Source organism: Trachurus japonicus, chromosome 5 (assembly GCF_045865225.1).
Source record: "Trachurus japonicus isolate A0001 chromosome 5, Traja_1.0".
Lineage (NCBI taxonomy): Eukaryota > Metazoa > Chordata > Actinopteri > Carangiformes > Carangidae > Trachurus > Trachurus japonicus.
The window spans coordinates 24,508,855-24,523,804 of NC_140911.1; the positions used below are offsets into that span (position 1 = coordinate 24,508,855).

Below are 14,950 nucleotides of genomic sequence, written 5' to 3' on the forward strand. Positions count from 1 at the left end.
TAACTCTGAAACATCCTGGAAAGACATTACTATCCGATCACAGAGCGCCTGCTCTCCCCGCCACAGAAACAAACACTTTTTCCTTGTTGCGATTATTTCTTTACAAAAATAAACGGTCGGAGATATTATGGACATTACCACTGCACTGCTCCATCGTTTATTTTTGTAAAGAAATCATCACAACAAGGAAAAAGTGTTTGTTTCTGTGGCGGGGAGAGCAGGCGCTCTGTGATCGCTTAGTAATGTCTTTCCAGGATGTTTCAGTTCGGCTGTCTGAGGTGAGTGGTTACATGCAAAAACACAAAGTGTATACTGTTTACTGTACACTATATGAGTTCAGTGGTGTATCATAAGGATTCCAGTCATGTACCATAGATATTTGATTGTTTTTTGAGTGTTTGTTGTGGTTGAAAAAATTGCCCCCGTAGTTTAGTGTTGTTGCTATCGCTAGCGCCGTCTAGCCATGGTGTAACTCCGGTTTGCCTGCATCAATTTTAGTCGTGTTTTTTGCTCCCCCCAACACTGGGTGACCATCAGGACAACGATTTAGGGGTCAAAAATGACCGGAATTCTCCTTTAACCTTTACTGAGCGTCCTGCACTTTGTTCCTCTGTTGATTGTGACAAGATTGTTCACTCTCTATCAATGAATACAATTACATGCATGCACATCAGATTCTGATTGAGGCCCATAATCTGGTTTAGGGAATATTCAGAATAAGGTGGTGACATCTACCAAACATCTAAATCTTCATTGAGATGCTCCTGAATGTTAAAGTTTATGCACTATTAATATCTGACATTCGTGTCGTGTATCACATCAAACTGACATCTGGCAAAGTGCAAAAAAAAAAAAACTTGTGCAAACAAAGAAGACTAAAACTAACAATTATAAAATGAGAAAGTGTGACTAAATTTAATGCACACCCTCACACATTGGTAGTCGTAGTAGTAGTAGTAGTAGTAGTAGTAGTAGTGTCTTACGTGTAATGCAGTCCTGTGTGTGTACAGTAGGCGTTGATGTGACAGTGTTCCTGCAGTCCGTCAGAGTTGCAGGGAGTTGCCGTCTTGTCACAGTTTTCTCCAGAGTATCCCTCCAAACAAGATCCCCTCCGACACACACCACGGGTGCCAGGACGGTTATCACACACACCGTGGAGACACTGACACTCTGAAGACACACACACACACACACATTGTGAGTGTATTGTCAGACAGTCACATTGGAGAAACAACAAAATACATCATTGAGTCCTTATATAAATCTGTATATATGTAATGTTAATGATGTAGTGGACATCTTAACAATTAGGCTATACATGTACAATAGGCTACACAACTGTTTGTGCGTAGTTACAAGTTCACTTAAACAGGACTCATCCAGAATAAGGGGGTAAGACAATCCCCTTACCCAGAGGACATTATCTTTGGTGAGGATGAGGATGAAGTGGTGTGACTGCTTTATATCTGTTGATCTACTTTATTACTTTTTTCCCCCTTTACTTATAGTTTTATTATTCTATTTTCATTTGTCACTTTTGTTGTCGCCTAGTGTTTCCCTGATGTTTCCTCTGGCACCGCTATGAGGTTGAGTTTCTTGGTTTTGAATAAAACATCTCAAGAACAACTGGATGCACTGCTGGGAAGTCTGGTTGTGACATTTGTGTCCCCATCAGCATGAAGCAGTGTGTAGAAATATACACACTCATCTGTCTTTGTGGTAAGAGCAGCAAAAGTTACACATCACATTAGCCTTTGTTTTCTGTCTCATGTAAGCAACAAAGGAAACTATCACGCCATCAAATACACAGTTGCTGCTGTAATGTTTATCTGATCTGCAAGAGCATTCATCTGTGTGTGTGAAGATGATGAAACTTTCTCACTCATAGTTTGTAAACACAACTCATTCATGTGTTTGTGTCAGGTTATTTTGGACCCCTGCTGCTGTAGCTAAACCGCTAAGACACTGAATATATTCTGTTTGCAGTGTTTTTCTCAGTTACCATATTTATTCTGGTGCATTACCAGCTCCTTCTGGACTGCAGTAGGGTGGACTCTGATTTGCATGTAGCCCGAGAAGACAAAGACAAAGAGAAGCTCTATTTCCATAGAACAGGACACCCACTCAACCAATACCTCATCCCTCTACCTTCAGGTCACAGATATCGGACACTCAGATTTAGGAAAGCTCGCATGGGAAAGAGCTTAATCCCTGCAGCCATAGCCACCCTAAACAACAGACCCCGCTGACATTCCTCTCCTCTTTCCTGTCTGTCACCATATCCGCCACAGTTAAAGCAGAAGTAAGCGATCCGGTCGTTTTGGCTAACTTCTTGTCAGCCGATGGAGTTAGCAGCCCCCGCCCTCGTCCCTACGTCACCACATTCACGCGCATCCCTTGGCTGCACACACAGAGAGGGCCGCCCCTTTATGCCGTTCTCTCTCCTCATTGGATAAAGGTTGTAGGATACAAGGAAAGTTTTCTCCTCGGCTTACAGCAGAGCAGAGTGACTGACAGACCCGTGTTTCAGACCAAACACTCTATATAAGTGATTGCTGTCGGAAGATATAACTATTTAAGACTTCCGCTTACTTCTGCTTTAATGATTGTGTATGTGATATTTTTGTGTGCAAATTGTGTGATGTCCTGTGTTGCTGATCTGTGTGTCTGTCTGTTTAATGTCCATTATGTACAGTCAAGTGGAAACAAATTTCCCTTCTAGGATGAATAAAGTATAAGTATAAGTAGAAGATAGGTTTGTTATTTGTGATCTGGCCGACAGAGACCCATAAAAGCGTCGACCTGTCATTGACAGTGTCTTAATACGGATGGACTTTATATGGACATTGACGCGTGCAACGGTAATAAAAGTGTGAATTGACCCCTTGTGTTGTCTAAACACGTGAGGGGGTGTGTTCACAGGTGTACAGTCGTTCTGTAAGTGTAAACTAGGAGGAGCTGTTACCTTCGTCACACTGCTCTCCATGCTTTGCTGGATCGGAGCAGATGTGGCAGGCGACACCTTTGAAGCCTGACTGACAGCTGCATGAGCCGTTGCCATTGATGCCATCAAAGCACTGCATGTAGTGAGGAAAAAAAACAAAGCTCAAATAAACATGATTTACGAGACAAGGGTCCTGTGACAGCTGATTGTTTGTTGCTCACCTTTCCTTTATCGTAGCAGGGATGCTGGAATCCTCCAATACAGGGTTTACAGTCCGGACCGTAGAAACCAGCACAGCACTCTGCTACCTGCCCAAAACAAAACCAAAGTTTTTGAGGGAGTAGGACAGATGGGTGGTGCATGTGGAAGTGCATTCATTGTATTTCTGTTTCTGTGTGAATAAACAAACGAGAATCATATTTGACTATCATTTAACAACAGGAGAGGAACAGAAAATTAAAATGATTTGTTAAAGTGTCTGCAGTGATTTCTCTTTGATGGTCAGAAAACTTTGGCAATAACACAACAACGATGGTTCAAATGATCTCACACAGTCAGCACAGTAAACACCGTCTCAATTACAGGAACCTTTAGTCGAGGGGAGGGTGTGTGGGGTTGAACATTAAGCTGCTGGTGCAGGTATCAGCGTTTCCGCTCTCACCTGTGTGGTGGTGTTGCAGTATTTGGCGCAGCCTTTACTTAGAGTTGGATTCAGAGAAGACGTGATGTAATCACAGCCGGTCTGATGACGGTCCTGAGGAAACAAACATGGGGATTTATTGGCTTCCTGCACTTGTCTTTGTTGCCAACCAGAGGTGGGGGAAGAAAGTAAAAAACATAATTCAAGCAAAGTTTTGAAGAAAGATTTCTGGAACATGGATCTGGTAACTGTAATATTTTTCAAAGAGAGGTTTTTTTTTTTACCAATACAATTTTACTGTCAAAACAGCTACATGTTAGTGATTCATATCTGTTATATGCTACTGTATACTTAACATAAACAAGAGAATTAACCACTGTATAATCTCTGCCTATTTGTTATAGTATGTCAGTTTGCTCTCAAATATATATATGTAATATAATATATTTATACAATAAGAATTAATAGTCAATTAACAGCAGTATCATTGTGTCTATTTAATACATAACTCTGAGTGTTTTTTTATTAATCCATTCACATAAACTTCAAAGGAAATTCATGAGTCTAGAGATGTTGCAGTAACAGTGGTGTATTTACCATTTCAGTGCTGCCTTCTGGACACTCTGTATCATAGAGGTAACTGCAGTGAACACACGGACCCTAGAAAACACACATCAGCAACACTCACAGTCTGTACTTTTCTGCTTGCTCATAGTTTGATTTGACTCTCAGCTGCCTCCTCTCACCACAGTGATCTTGCTCTCAATGGTGTCACAGCGATGAGGCAGGATGGGGAGGATGGAGGGTGGGTACAGCAGCCCGTCAATCATGTGGATGATACCGTTGGACGCCTTAATGTTGGTGGTGACCAGACGGGCTCCCTTCTCCCCCAGTAGGATCTCACCCTGGAAGAGGAAGCAGGTATTATTGATTGAAACTGCTGTAGTCCAGTATTGTGAACTGGTCAATAAACAAGACAAACTATGGCAGAAACTGATGGACCAATCAAAGACACCTACACTTTCAGATACAGTAACAGTGACAATCTGATTGGCCATCGTGGGAATCCTGGAAAGAGTGGCCACGTCGTCGGCTAACAGCTACAGACAGAAAAAACAACATCATTTAAAACCTTAAAGATCGACAGTCACAGTTTCCAAGCACTAACTACTTGCCACTTGTCCTGAAAGTGGCAAGTTAGCTTTATTTGGAAAGCACATTTCATACACAAGGGGCATTGAAATAGCTTTACATAGCAATAAGATGTAAGATAAGTGGCATTAGGAGAGAGGTGATACATATTGGATAGAAAGGCAGAAATGCCTTTTTATCCAATATGTATCACCTCTTCACTCGCAGAGCAAAAAAGTCCAAAAGGCAGAATAGAGGAAAGAAACAGAAAGGAAGAATAATGGATATCTGGATTGGGTTTGAGGTGTCTCTTTGAGGTGTCTTACCGCAGCCTGGGAAAAAACATGGTGTTTGAGGAGCTCCTGGAGTTTATGTTTGGCCTTGAAAAAAAAAGCAAAATTTAATTTCTAATCAAATCCAATCATTATCTTTCATTGATGATAAAAAATAAAATAAACAACCTAATACCTGCACAGCTTTTTAAACATCGACATCTTGAATAGGAACCAATACATTATTGAGATGGGGAAAAAACACACTGTGGATTTGTTTTTCAATGAGAGTAAATAAAAAAAATAAAAAATATCAGCAGATTTCTACTTGAAAGCCTCTCCCACATCTGTTCTAACTGCAAAAAAAACCTCCAAATCTGCAGAGATAATCAGACGTGACTCCTCTCCATAGGTCCTTACATCATTCAGCATGTAGAGGATGCTGCCGTCTCTGGCTCGGTCCACAGCTTGGTTGGTGGGGATGAACACAGTCAGGGGTCCCGGACCCTTCAAAGGAGGTGGCCCCCCACAGTTCTACAAGCACACAAGGATAAATTAAGTGAAGCAAAGTACAATAATTCCCTCTGAATTGTAACAGAGTGTTACAGAAAAACAACAATGCAGTAAAACCTAGAAAATTGCCTTGGGAGTCGGGACTCTTTTATTTTCTTTACTCTCAAGATAAAAGTCTGACGCATAAAGAAAAAAAATACTCACATCAACTAGAGACAGGAAGCGGTTGTATTTTTCATCCTTAGTCAGAATCTCTCCGATCGTTTTATCAGCAAACTGGACATAAACAGAAGAGGGATAATCTACTGACATTCACATAAACCAGGGGTCAGCAGGGGTTCAACACATTCATTATTCAACTTCTACTCATTAAGATTAGGATTGTTACAGAAGCAACACAGTTTGTTGATCGTTGAACTCATCACATACATGGAAATCTGTCATTTTTGTGTTGCATATGAAATGTAATAGTTTATCCACACACTATTGTTATTGTTTCTTTATTTACATTAGCACAAGATTAATGAAAATATATGTAAAGGTTATAGAAACTGAAAATGAACAACTTAAGTGTTTGTCAGTGGGACAAGTATATTTCTTGTGAGGTCAGATTTGTTCAAAAAAATCAGGGCCCTTGAGGTTATAAAGTTATAGCAGGAAGTCATCTAGTGTGATTTTAATCTGATATAAAAATTAAATTGCTATTCAATCAAAACTAATAAATTCTTACTGGTCAAAAGTACTGAGCACCAGAAATGTTCTCACTAAAACTAACAGAGAACATTTCCTAAAAAAATACATTTGAACTGTTTTGCTGAGACATTTTGAGTGATCCTTGGTGTAGCCTTCGTGAAGTGACCCTTTAACTCACCCGTTCATCGGCAGCAGGCCTCATGGTAATCATGTTTGTGATTGGCTTGTCGATGATGTGGATGATGCCGTTGGCTGCTGGCAGGTCTTCCTGGAGGATGGTGTACGCTTTCCTGGGACTGTCCATCATGATGAACTTCTACAACAACAAAAGAGAAAGAGGAACAGCAGAGTGGACGGTCAGTGTGTTCATGTGGACTGGTGTGTAAACTGAGGTGTTTGAGAATTGAGATTGTTAAAGATCACACTGTTAGTTGATTACGCTTATTGGATTCACACTGGAATAATTGTTATTGTTCATTGTTGAGCATGTTGGGCTATTTAATTTAATTTATTTTTTAAAGTACATTTTCGGGCCTTTTATTGCCTTTATTTGACGGTATAGCTGAGAGAGACAGGAAACAGGGAAGCACCAGAGGCAGAGAGAAGGGGAATGACATGCAGTAAAGGGCCGCCCGATGCAGGACTCGAACCAGGGCCAACTACAGTGAGGATGTGTTCTGACTGGTGTGTGAAGTCAAATGCAAATTTCTACATTTGTGCACAATGATACTTTCATTTCCCCTTATTGTATGTTATGTTAATGATGAATTAGTTAAATACATCAAATCAATCTGTTGATGTATTTAACGTCAAAGGGCAAAATATTTTATCCTGAGAAAAGACATGGAGTTTGTACTAAAAATAGAAAAACTTTAAAAGGTGAAACCATATTTTACTTACTTACTGAAGTTGTTTTTACTCAGGAGATGGACTGGGGATTTTGTCTATTATCTCTTACTGTGTAACTATGGGATCACTTCACCAGTTCACAGCCAGTGTGGACAAGAGGAATGATATCTCAATTACAAACAGGTAACACACATGGCTGTAATACAGTTGACTCTAATTTATCCTTAAAGTTGCATTAACTTTGTTTTTACTCCCCAAGATATTTATAATAACTCACTGAGATACAAGGTTGTGTTTTCTGGTGAGGCTGTTGCAACATACACCTGTTATAAACATGAGCAGTCTGGAGAAATGCCTTAAAAAAGCTCCACCCACTTTATGACTCAACAAGCAGGAAATATATCAATCCTTTTATACGAGGAAGCACACACAAACACGCATATCGAGAGACAGACGATAAGTTTCCTCATCACACCAAAAAAACTTCACTGAGAGAGGGAGCTGCAGGAAATTTGGGGAGAAACTCAAGAGCTGGAACATTGGACTTCAACCTGCTGCAGACGTCACATCATCAGCTGGAAGATCAACGACTCAAAGTGAAAGTAATTTTCTTTGACTGACTGACTTCACAGCCATGTTTTCAGCTTCACGCAGAGACAAAGTGTCCAGCAGATCGGATGAGGATCTCTCCTGTCCTGTCTGCCAAGATGTCTTCAAAGACCCTGTTGTTCTGTCATGCAGCCACAGCTTCTGTAGAGACTGTCTGCAGAAATGGTGGAGGGAGAAAAAAAGTCGGGAGTGTCCATGCTGCATGAGGAGATCCTCAAGGAGTGATCCCCCTCGTAACTTGGCATTAAAGAACCTGTGTGAGACCTTCTTACAGCAGAGGGATCAGAGACCTTCAGCAGGATCAGAGTCTGTCTGCAGTCTGCACTCTGAGAAACTCAGACTCTTCTGTCTGGACCATCAGCAGCCGGTGTGTGTCGTCTGCAGAGACTCAAGATCACACAAGAACCACAGATTCAGTCCCATCGACGAGGCTGCTCAGGATCACAAAGAGGAGCTTCAGATAACCCTGAAGCCTTTACGAGAGAAACTGAAGCTGTTTGAACAAGTTAAAGGAAACTTTGATGAAACAGCCAAACACATCAAGGTCCAGGTCCAACACACAGAGAGACAGATCAAGGAGCAGTTTAAGAAGCTTCACCAGTTTCTAGAGGAGGAAGAGGAGGCCAGGATCAAAGCTCTGAGGGAGGAAGAGCAGCAGAAGAGTCGGGTGATGAAGGAGAAGACTGAGGCTCTGAGCAGAGAGATAGCAGCTCTGTCTCACACAGTCAGAGACACAGAGGACGAGCTGAGAGCTGAAGACGTCTCGTTCCTCAACAACTACAAGGCTGCAGTGGAAAGAGTCCAGCAGCGCCCCCTGCTGGACGATCCACAGCTGGGCTCAGGAGCTCTGATAGATGTGGCCAAACATCTGGGCAACCTGGCCTTCAACATCTGGAACAAGATGAAGGATCTGGTCTCCTACAGTCCTGTGGTTCTGGACCCAAACACCGCCGACCCAGAACTCATTGTGTCTGGAGATCTGACTGATGTGAGGTCTGGAAAGCGACAGCAGCTTCCAAGAAATCCAGAGAGAACCAAATTCTCCTGCTCTGTTCTTGGCTCTGAAGGTTTTAGCTCAGGGTCTCACACTTGGGACATTGACATTGGAGAAAATAAGGACTGGGAACTGGGCGTGTTGGGAGAGAGCACCGAGAAGGACAAACTGTTACAGTCTGGATTGTGGAGGATTATGTTCTTCAACAGCAAACTCACCGCGTTCTCTAATTCATGCTCAGAGAAAGACCTGCCACTGAAGAAGACGCTCCAGAGGATCAGAGTTCAGCTGGACTTTGACAAAGGAAGGTTGTCGTTCTCTGACCATGATACTAACGCAGAAATACACACCTTCACACACACTTTCACTGGCACCCTGTTTCCATACATCTACACGGAGAACCCCCTTCCACTGAAGATTTTACCAGTGAAAGTCTGTGTGACAGTGGAAAAGCAGAGCTAGAGGCTTTTATGATAGAGATGAGCAATATGACAACACCTACTGTTTTTAGTTGTATTAGATAACTATTGATAATGCTGGATTTGGAAATCAATTAATCAATCATTATACTGTATTATATACAGTATATTCTGATATTCATTGTACAGTATAATATATTATATTCTGAACAAGCTAAACTAAAGCCAGCTTTCAATCTGCTCATCAAATCCAATTATTTAAAGTTAATTTGGTGAGAAATTAAAATATCTGTTAATAAATAAATATATTTTAATTTAAAATGCGTGCTGGATGTGAAAAAAAAAAGTTGTTGAGGTAGACTGTACATGGAAATAACATTGATAACACAACTCATAGAAACTGTGTCAATTTAATAAGATTTGATTAATTTCACCGACTGCCCACACATCTAGTGATGATGGTGACAAAGCTGTGATGACATTTAACAGATTCTTTACTTTCTTTTTTCTGTGTAAATAGGTTTGGAACAAGATGTTTTAAAAAAACAATTTTTTTTTTAGAAAGATCAGTGGTGTTACTAAAAAATTGTGTTAAGCCATATTAACAGTATGTCAACAAAACAATCATTTGTCAGTCATCAGTAAATAATTTTTCTTTTCAATCATTTGTGATTGTACACCCAATAAAAAATAAAATGTAAAAACAACACTTTATATTGACCATTTGTTGTTTGCCTGCGTTAATCGTTAACTTTTTTAAACCTCAGGTTGGCAAGAGAAAAATCTAAATTTTTCACTTTTTAAAAAAACCTTAGTTTAAGAAATCTGGACCTTATGGAGAACAGTGAGAGAAAAACAGACACAACCAGCCGTTGCCCTGGATACATGGATAATTTCTTGGTATTACCTTGTTGTCTTTGCCCCTCATCCTGGCTCCTCCGTCCATGGTAAAGTCGCGTCCGGCCAGGTCTTTGGAGAGGTGCTGACCCAGGATCAGGTGGTTTTTACATATCTGCTCCTCATTAACACCCTGTAGAAACACTTAAGTGAGCAGATCAATAATGTGGAACTTATTTATTCATATTTTTTTTCCTGGCAATTAGTGAAAACAGGCCATCAGAGGTGAGTCGTGAGTTCTGAGTTTCTCTTATACTGTACATAGTTAGCCCTGAATCCTCAAGGACATCTTCTCTATCACTGTCTCTCCTCAGGAATGTAAAAACAAGCTGCACTCTGTGAATGACAGTCGTCCAACAAACAAAACTGCGCCAACACAAAGTGAAAGTGCAGCCTTGTTTATTATAACTGTCACAGTTACATGTGGTGGAAAATAAACCTACTGCTACTGGATTATTTTCCCAGGCAGAGTTTTCATGGTCAACAACATATTGAAAGCTGGAGAAAGATGTGGGTGTTAAGACCTGAGCGACTTTGAAAAGGAAAAGGCCTTATTGTGGCCAGCTGAACAGGTCGGAGCATCTGAGAAATGTGAAGACCTGTGTACCCGCTGACAGAGATCTGGGGATGGACAGACCATAAACTAGTGACAGGGGTCTGGGAAAGCTCAATGTTTCAATTTATGAGTTAAATGATTTTCTGCTAATATTTCGGTGCCTGGACCTACAGGGCATGTTCAAAGGTCACACAGTCCATGCCTCAGAGGGTCAGAGCTGCTCTGGCTGCATTCGGACTCGGAGGACCAGCAGCTTACTCGCCAGGCGTGGTCTTAATGTTTTGGCTTGTGTGTGCTTCTACCACACAAAAGCTTCAGGGAGGTGGTGTGCATGGATGCTGGGCAAACAAAAAGCACATTTCACATTTGCATCCTGATTTCACCGGTTATATATATAAACCTGTCAGAGGCATCATTATATTAAAAGATGGTGTTGCAAAAACAAAAGAAAAATGGCCTCAGATCGCAGGTTTAAATGCAATAAATGTAAATTAAATAAGGTGAGAAGATAAAATGATCTTTAACCCTTTGATGCACAACATATGCACACCCCCTCTAATGCGCAACATGGGTCTAAAATGACCCGCATTCATTTTCCATGTGAATTCATGCTGGGTGAGTGTTTCTTTGTGGTATCTTTTAAAATCAATATATTTTATGATTGAATCCTCCAAGTATCATTTGAATATCTTGTTTTTAATTACTACAGGGTGTTATTTCCATTTTTACTTTCTTATTTTATGAACAAATAGACAAAAAGTCTCAGAGAGTGGACCAGTTAGCTAGCTAGCAGTTGACATTTCTACATTCTACTGTATTAGTTAGCTACAGTAGAACATGTCACCAGCTAGCTAGCTAGGTAGCTGTTGACATGTTTTAGCTGGTGTCTACAATAGAATATTATTCTATTGTTGTCACCAGCTAGAACATGTCATCATGTTAACAGTTAGCTAACTTGCTAATATTAAGGTATTTCCCTTTATGACAAGTAATGTAGCTACTTATTCAAGGTAACTAAAACCATATCAATTATGCACAGTTATCTTTAATGAGTCATCAAATGTTTCTTTAGGTAAATTGGAATAATTGTAAAACAAGTAAATATGATTATATGTGCTTAAAAAAGAATATTTACTGAAGAAAATGATAAATACTGTGCAGTGATTTCAAAGATATAACACTGAAATAGCCTACTCAGATAGAATAAACTATGGCTAGCTGTTGACCACAGTAGAATATGTCAACAGAGCTATTAATGGGGAAAAAGGACAAGTAATGACTAGTCATTATTGTAATCAAGGAAACAATGGTCTGTTGTTGGTATAGATAGTGAGGGAATGCTAAAATTAAAGTATTCTTGCTATACTTGTTTTTTCAACTGGTCCACTCACTGAGACATTTTTGTTCATTTTTGTTCACAAGTAAGAAATGAAAAATGGAAATAATGACCCCACTAATAAAAAACAAGATATTAAATAATACTTGGAACATTCAATCATAAAATAGATAGATTTCAAAAGTTACAGCAAAGAAACTATCACTCAGCATGAAATCACATTGGAAATGAATGTGGGTCATTTTAGACCCATGTTGCGCATTAAAGGGGTAGTGATACAAAATGTGTTTTTATTAAAAAAGTGAAAAAGTAAAAAATAAAATAAGGATGTATTATGATCAAAAACAAGTTAATTGAGGAATACCTGGAATTCTATATGATGAAATAAATTTTTCGCAAAGATATAGCACAACAAAACTCACTCGGGTCTATTTAGACCCATGTTGTGCATCAAAGGGTTAAGGGGTCATAGTTCATTTAGATGTTTTTCTTCATAGGTTGTTGATGGTGTTTTGCCATTTTAAATTCTTCTGAATACCTTTTTAATATTCTTCATTCAAATAAACAAAATCTAAAATCATCAGCTAAGGTTTCTATGGTTACATTGGATTTTGCAGTGTGTGTGTGTGTGTGTGTGTGTGTGTGTGTGTGTGTGTGTGTGTGTGTGTGTGTGTGTGCCCAGAGGCCTGACTCTCTGGTTTGTTCTAGTTTGTAGTTTGTTATGACCATCTGTCATTAGTTGTCTGTGTTTCCAGACCGACCTCAATTAGAGAGAGGGGGGTTGGGTGGGGGGACGGCGGTGGGGGTCCTCTGGCCATAAACAATAGATTGGATATAAATTGCCAGAGTATCTCTTTACTGTCAGAGATACAAAGCAGAGAAAGACAAAGCAAACACAGGCTGTGGTCTGGTCACTCCATCATACACGAGGTGGAGACTGAGATGCGCTTCCTCTTAAACTGTCGTAAAACTAATGATTTATATGCAAAATGAATAAATACACTGATCAGTCGTAGTAATAATTGAAACCACAAATTATTTTTTTTATCAAATTACTTATAAATCAGAATTAAGAAGATTTACACGAATCCATGACAATAGCACCAACTGTTTTGATGCTAATCAGTGTACTGTATATAAAACATAATCACAACAACTATATGGTGCAGGTGAATGGTGAAGACAGACAGGTGACCTGTGTACATGTGGGTATCTACATACAGTCAGTGGCCTTGTCAGCAAAGGGATGAAAGCTGTGAAAGGTCCATTGTGACTCAGCAGCAGCGAGCAGCCTTTCTCTGAAACACACACAGACATTGACACCAAAAGGTCAAAGGTCACAGGCAACATTTTACAGCATTGTGAAGTGTGCATAAGCGTATCATGTGTGCTCAATGCAGTTTCTGCTGTCAGCTGTAAACATTTAATTGATTATATTCATGAATCAAGATGAAGTCATGTTTTTGCTTCTTTATTTAGGCTAATGAATTTACAGTCTCACCTCTACAGTAAAAGTGTTTTTCAAAGCAGGATAATTGATGATTAAACTGGATTTTAATTCAACAGAGTAATTAACACTCTTTACAAAGCGCACTACAGTAAATCAAACTGTTTTTACTATGAGATTGTGTGTATTACCGAACAGGGTGACGGTGTGGGTCAGATTTTCTCCACTCCTGCCAAGCTCCATAAGCTGCTCCATCAGATTACCATAGCAACGGTGGCCATCACCGATCTGATCCGCCTCACACACACACCTTAGAGAGGGGGGAGGGAGCTGGGCTAATTAATTATACTACAATACACACATACTGTATACAAAGTCAAGGGAGCTAAAGACATATAGATAAACTGTGTATGAGAGAGAGAAAAGACCAAGTTTTTGTTTTTGTTTTAGTTCTACAGGGGAACAGGATATTAGGTGAAACTTTGCTGCACGCCATTTCCCCTCTCTCTGTTGCCTCAGTTTTTGTTTATTTCAACTGTCCTGTCAATTAAAGGCTAAAATCCCACAAAAATACTAAAATAACTACATAAATAAAGAGGCCTTGGAGGGGGGGGGTGTCAGACGGGAGGTCAGACTCGGCTATTTTGGTCAATGGGAAAGGAGCCAAATGCCGATTGTTAGCGGGTCGACCCGCGTTTAAAAAAACCTGCGTCGACCCGCTAATTTTAGTGGGAAAACGGCTCTAGACAGAAAAAAACAAAACAAAGGAAGTGGCTTTAGGCCTCCTGGTTCGAGACTAGTGGTGGTGGTCTCATGGTGGTCAGAGTGGTCTCTCTAACTCTAGATGACGCAAAAGACAAAATGTTTGTGTGTCTGACCTTGGTCGTCCATCCAGCTCAGTCTGACAGACAGCTGTGGGGTCACAGGTGTCTGCTGAGCAAGCAGAAACCAGCTGGCAGCCAAGTTCAGGACTTATAGGAGACATCCCTTTCAAACACTCACAGCTGGACTGAGAGGAGGGGACAGAGAGACAGACAGACAGACAGACAGACAGACAGACAGACAGACAGACAGACAGACAGACAGACAGACAGACAGAGGGGTTAAACACAGTCTCAGGGTTTTGTTTTATTTGGCTGATAATTATTCCCCTGATTCTGGTCTGCTCACCTTGTTGGCTCCTCTAAAGACACATATGGTGGAGTTGATGGGACACCCCCCGTTGTTGACAGTGCAAGGGTTTATGGGTACACAGATCTTTCCATCACCTTCGTAGTCGGGTTTACAAACACAGGTGACCTTTGACCCCTGTGTGGAGCACTGAGCGTTGACGTCACAGTCCCTGCCCGAACAAACACCTGAACAGGGGAGTGAACAGTCCGGAGTCAAAACATAATTCACTTCAGTGAAATAAATCTCAATGACCCGTTTTTCAAAACTGTACAGTAACATCACCACAAAAAATAATACACAAACACAATTTACTAAATCTACCACAACACAGACACATGTTGTCTTCAACAGACACAGCACGATGCCATAAAACACCAACAACTGATGGAATAACAGAATCTGAATCACTTTATGTGTGTCAGCTCCACGGTTTTACAACACAGAGAATATTGTATTGTTCGTAAATTGACTTTTGTG

At 40.4% G+C, this 14,950-nt stretch overlaps 2 protein-coding genes across 2 annotated transcripts in view; one reads left to right on the forward strand and one right to left on the reverse strand.

Annotated features, from left to right (window-relative positions):
• Nucleotides 1-14,950, reverse strand: part of stab1 (stabilin 1) — a 77,961-nt gene that overhangs the window by 54,777 nt on the left and 8,234 nt on the right. The window contains exons 8-23 of the mRNA XM_085776916.1: nucleotides 14,471-14,658; nucleotides 14,179-14,309; nucleotides 13,492-13,610; nucleotides 13,075-13,151; nucleotides 9,972-10,094; nucleotides 6,372-6,509; nucleotides 5,705-5,776; nucleotides 5,408-5,521; nucleotides 5,042-5,095; nucleotides 4,604-4,684; nucleotides 4,331-4,489; nucleotides 4,182-4,244; nucleotides 3,606-3,698; nucleotides 3,166-3,252; nucleotides 2,966-3,077; nucleotides 984-1,170 (exon numbers count right to left, since the gene is read on the reverse strand). Coding sequence (XP_085633042.1) covers nucleotides 984-1,170; nucleotides 2,966-3,077; nucleotides 3,166-3,252; nucleotides 3,606-3,698; nucleotides 4,182-4,244; nucleotides 4,331-4,489; nucleotides 4,604-4,684; nucleotides 5,042-5,095; nucleotides 5,408-5,521; nucleotides 5,705-5,776; nucleotides 6,372-6,509; nucleotides 9,972-10,094; nucleotides 13,075-13,151; nucleotides 13,492-13,610; nucleotides 14,179-14,309; nucleotides 14,471-14,658 — 1,798 coding nt within the window. The remainder of the gene's footprint in view (nucleotides 1-983; nucleotides 1,171-2,965; nucleotides 3,078-3,165; nucleotides 3,253-3,605; nucleotides 3,699-4,181; nucleotides 4,245-4,330; nucleotides 4,490-4,603; nucleotides 4,685-5,041; nucleotides 5,096-5,407; nucleotides 5,522-5,704; nucleotides 5,777-6,371; nucleotides 6,510-9,971; nucleotides 10,095-13,074; nucleotides 13,152-13,491; nucleotides 13,611-14,178; nucleotides 14,310-14,470; nucleotides 14,659-14,950) is intronic.
• On the forward strand, nucleotides 7,461-9,356 carry LOC146987649 (E3 ubiquitin-protein ligase TRIM35-like). Its single transcript, XM_085776917.1, has one exon. The coding sequence runs from the start codon at nucleotides 7,677-7,679 to the stop codon at nucleotides 9,105-9,107; it is 1,431 nt and encodes a 476-aa protein (XP_085633043.1). The 5' UTR covers nucleotides 7,461-7,676; the 3' UTR covers nucleotides 9,108-9,356.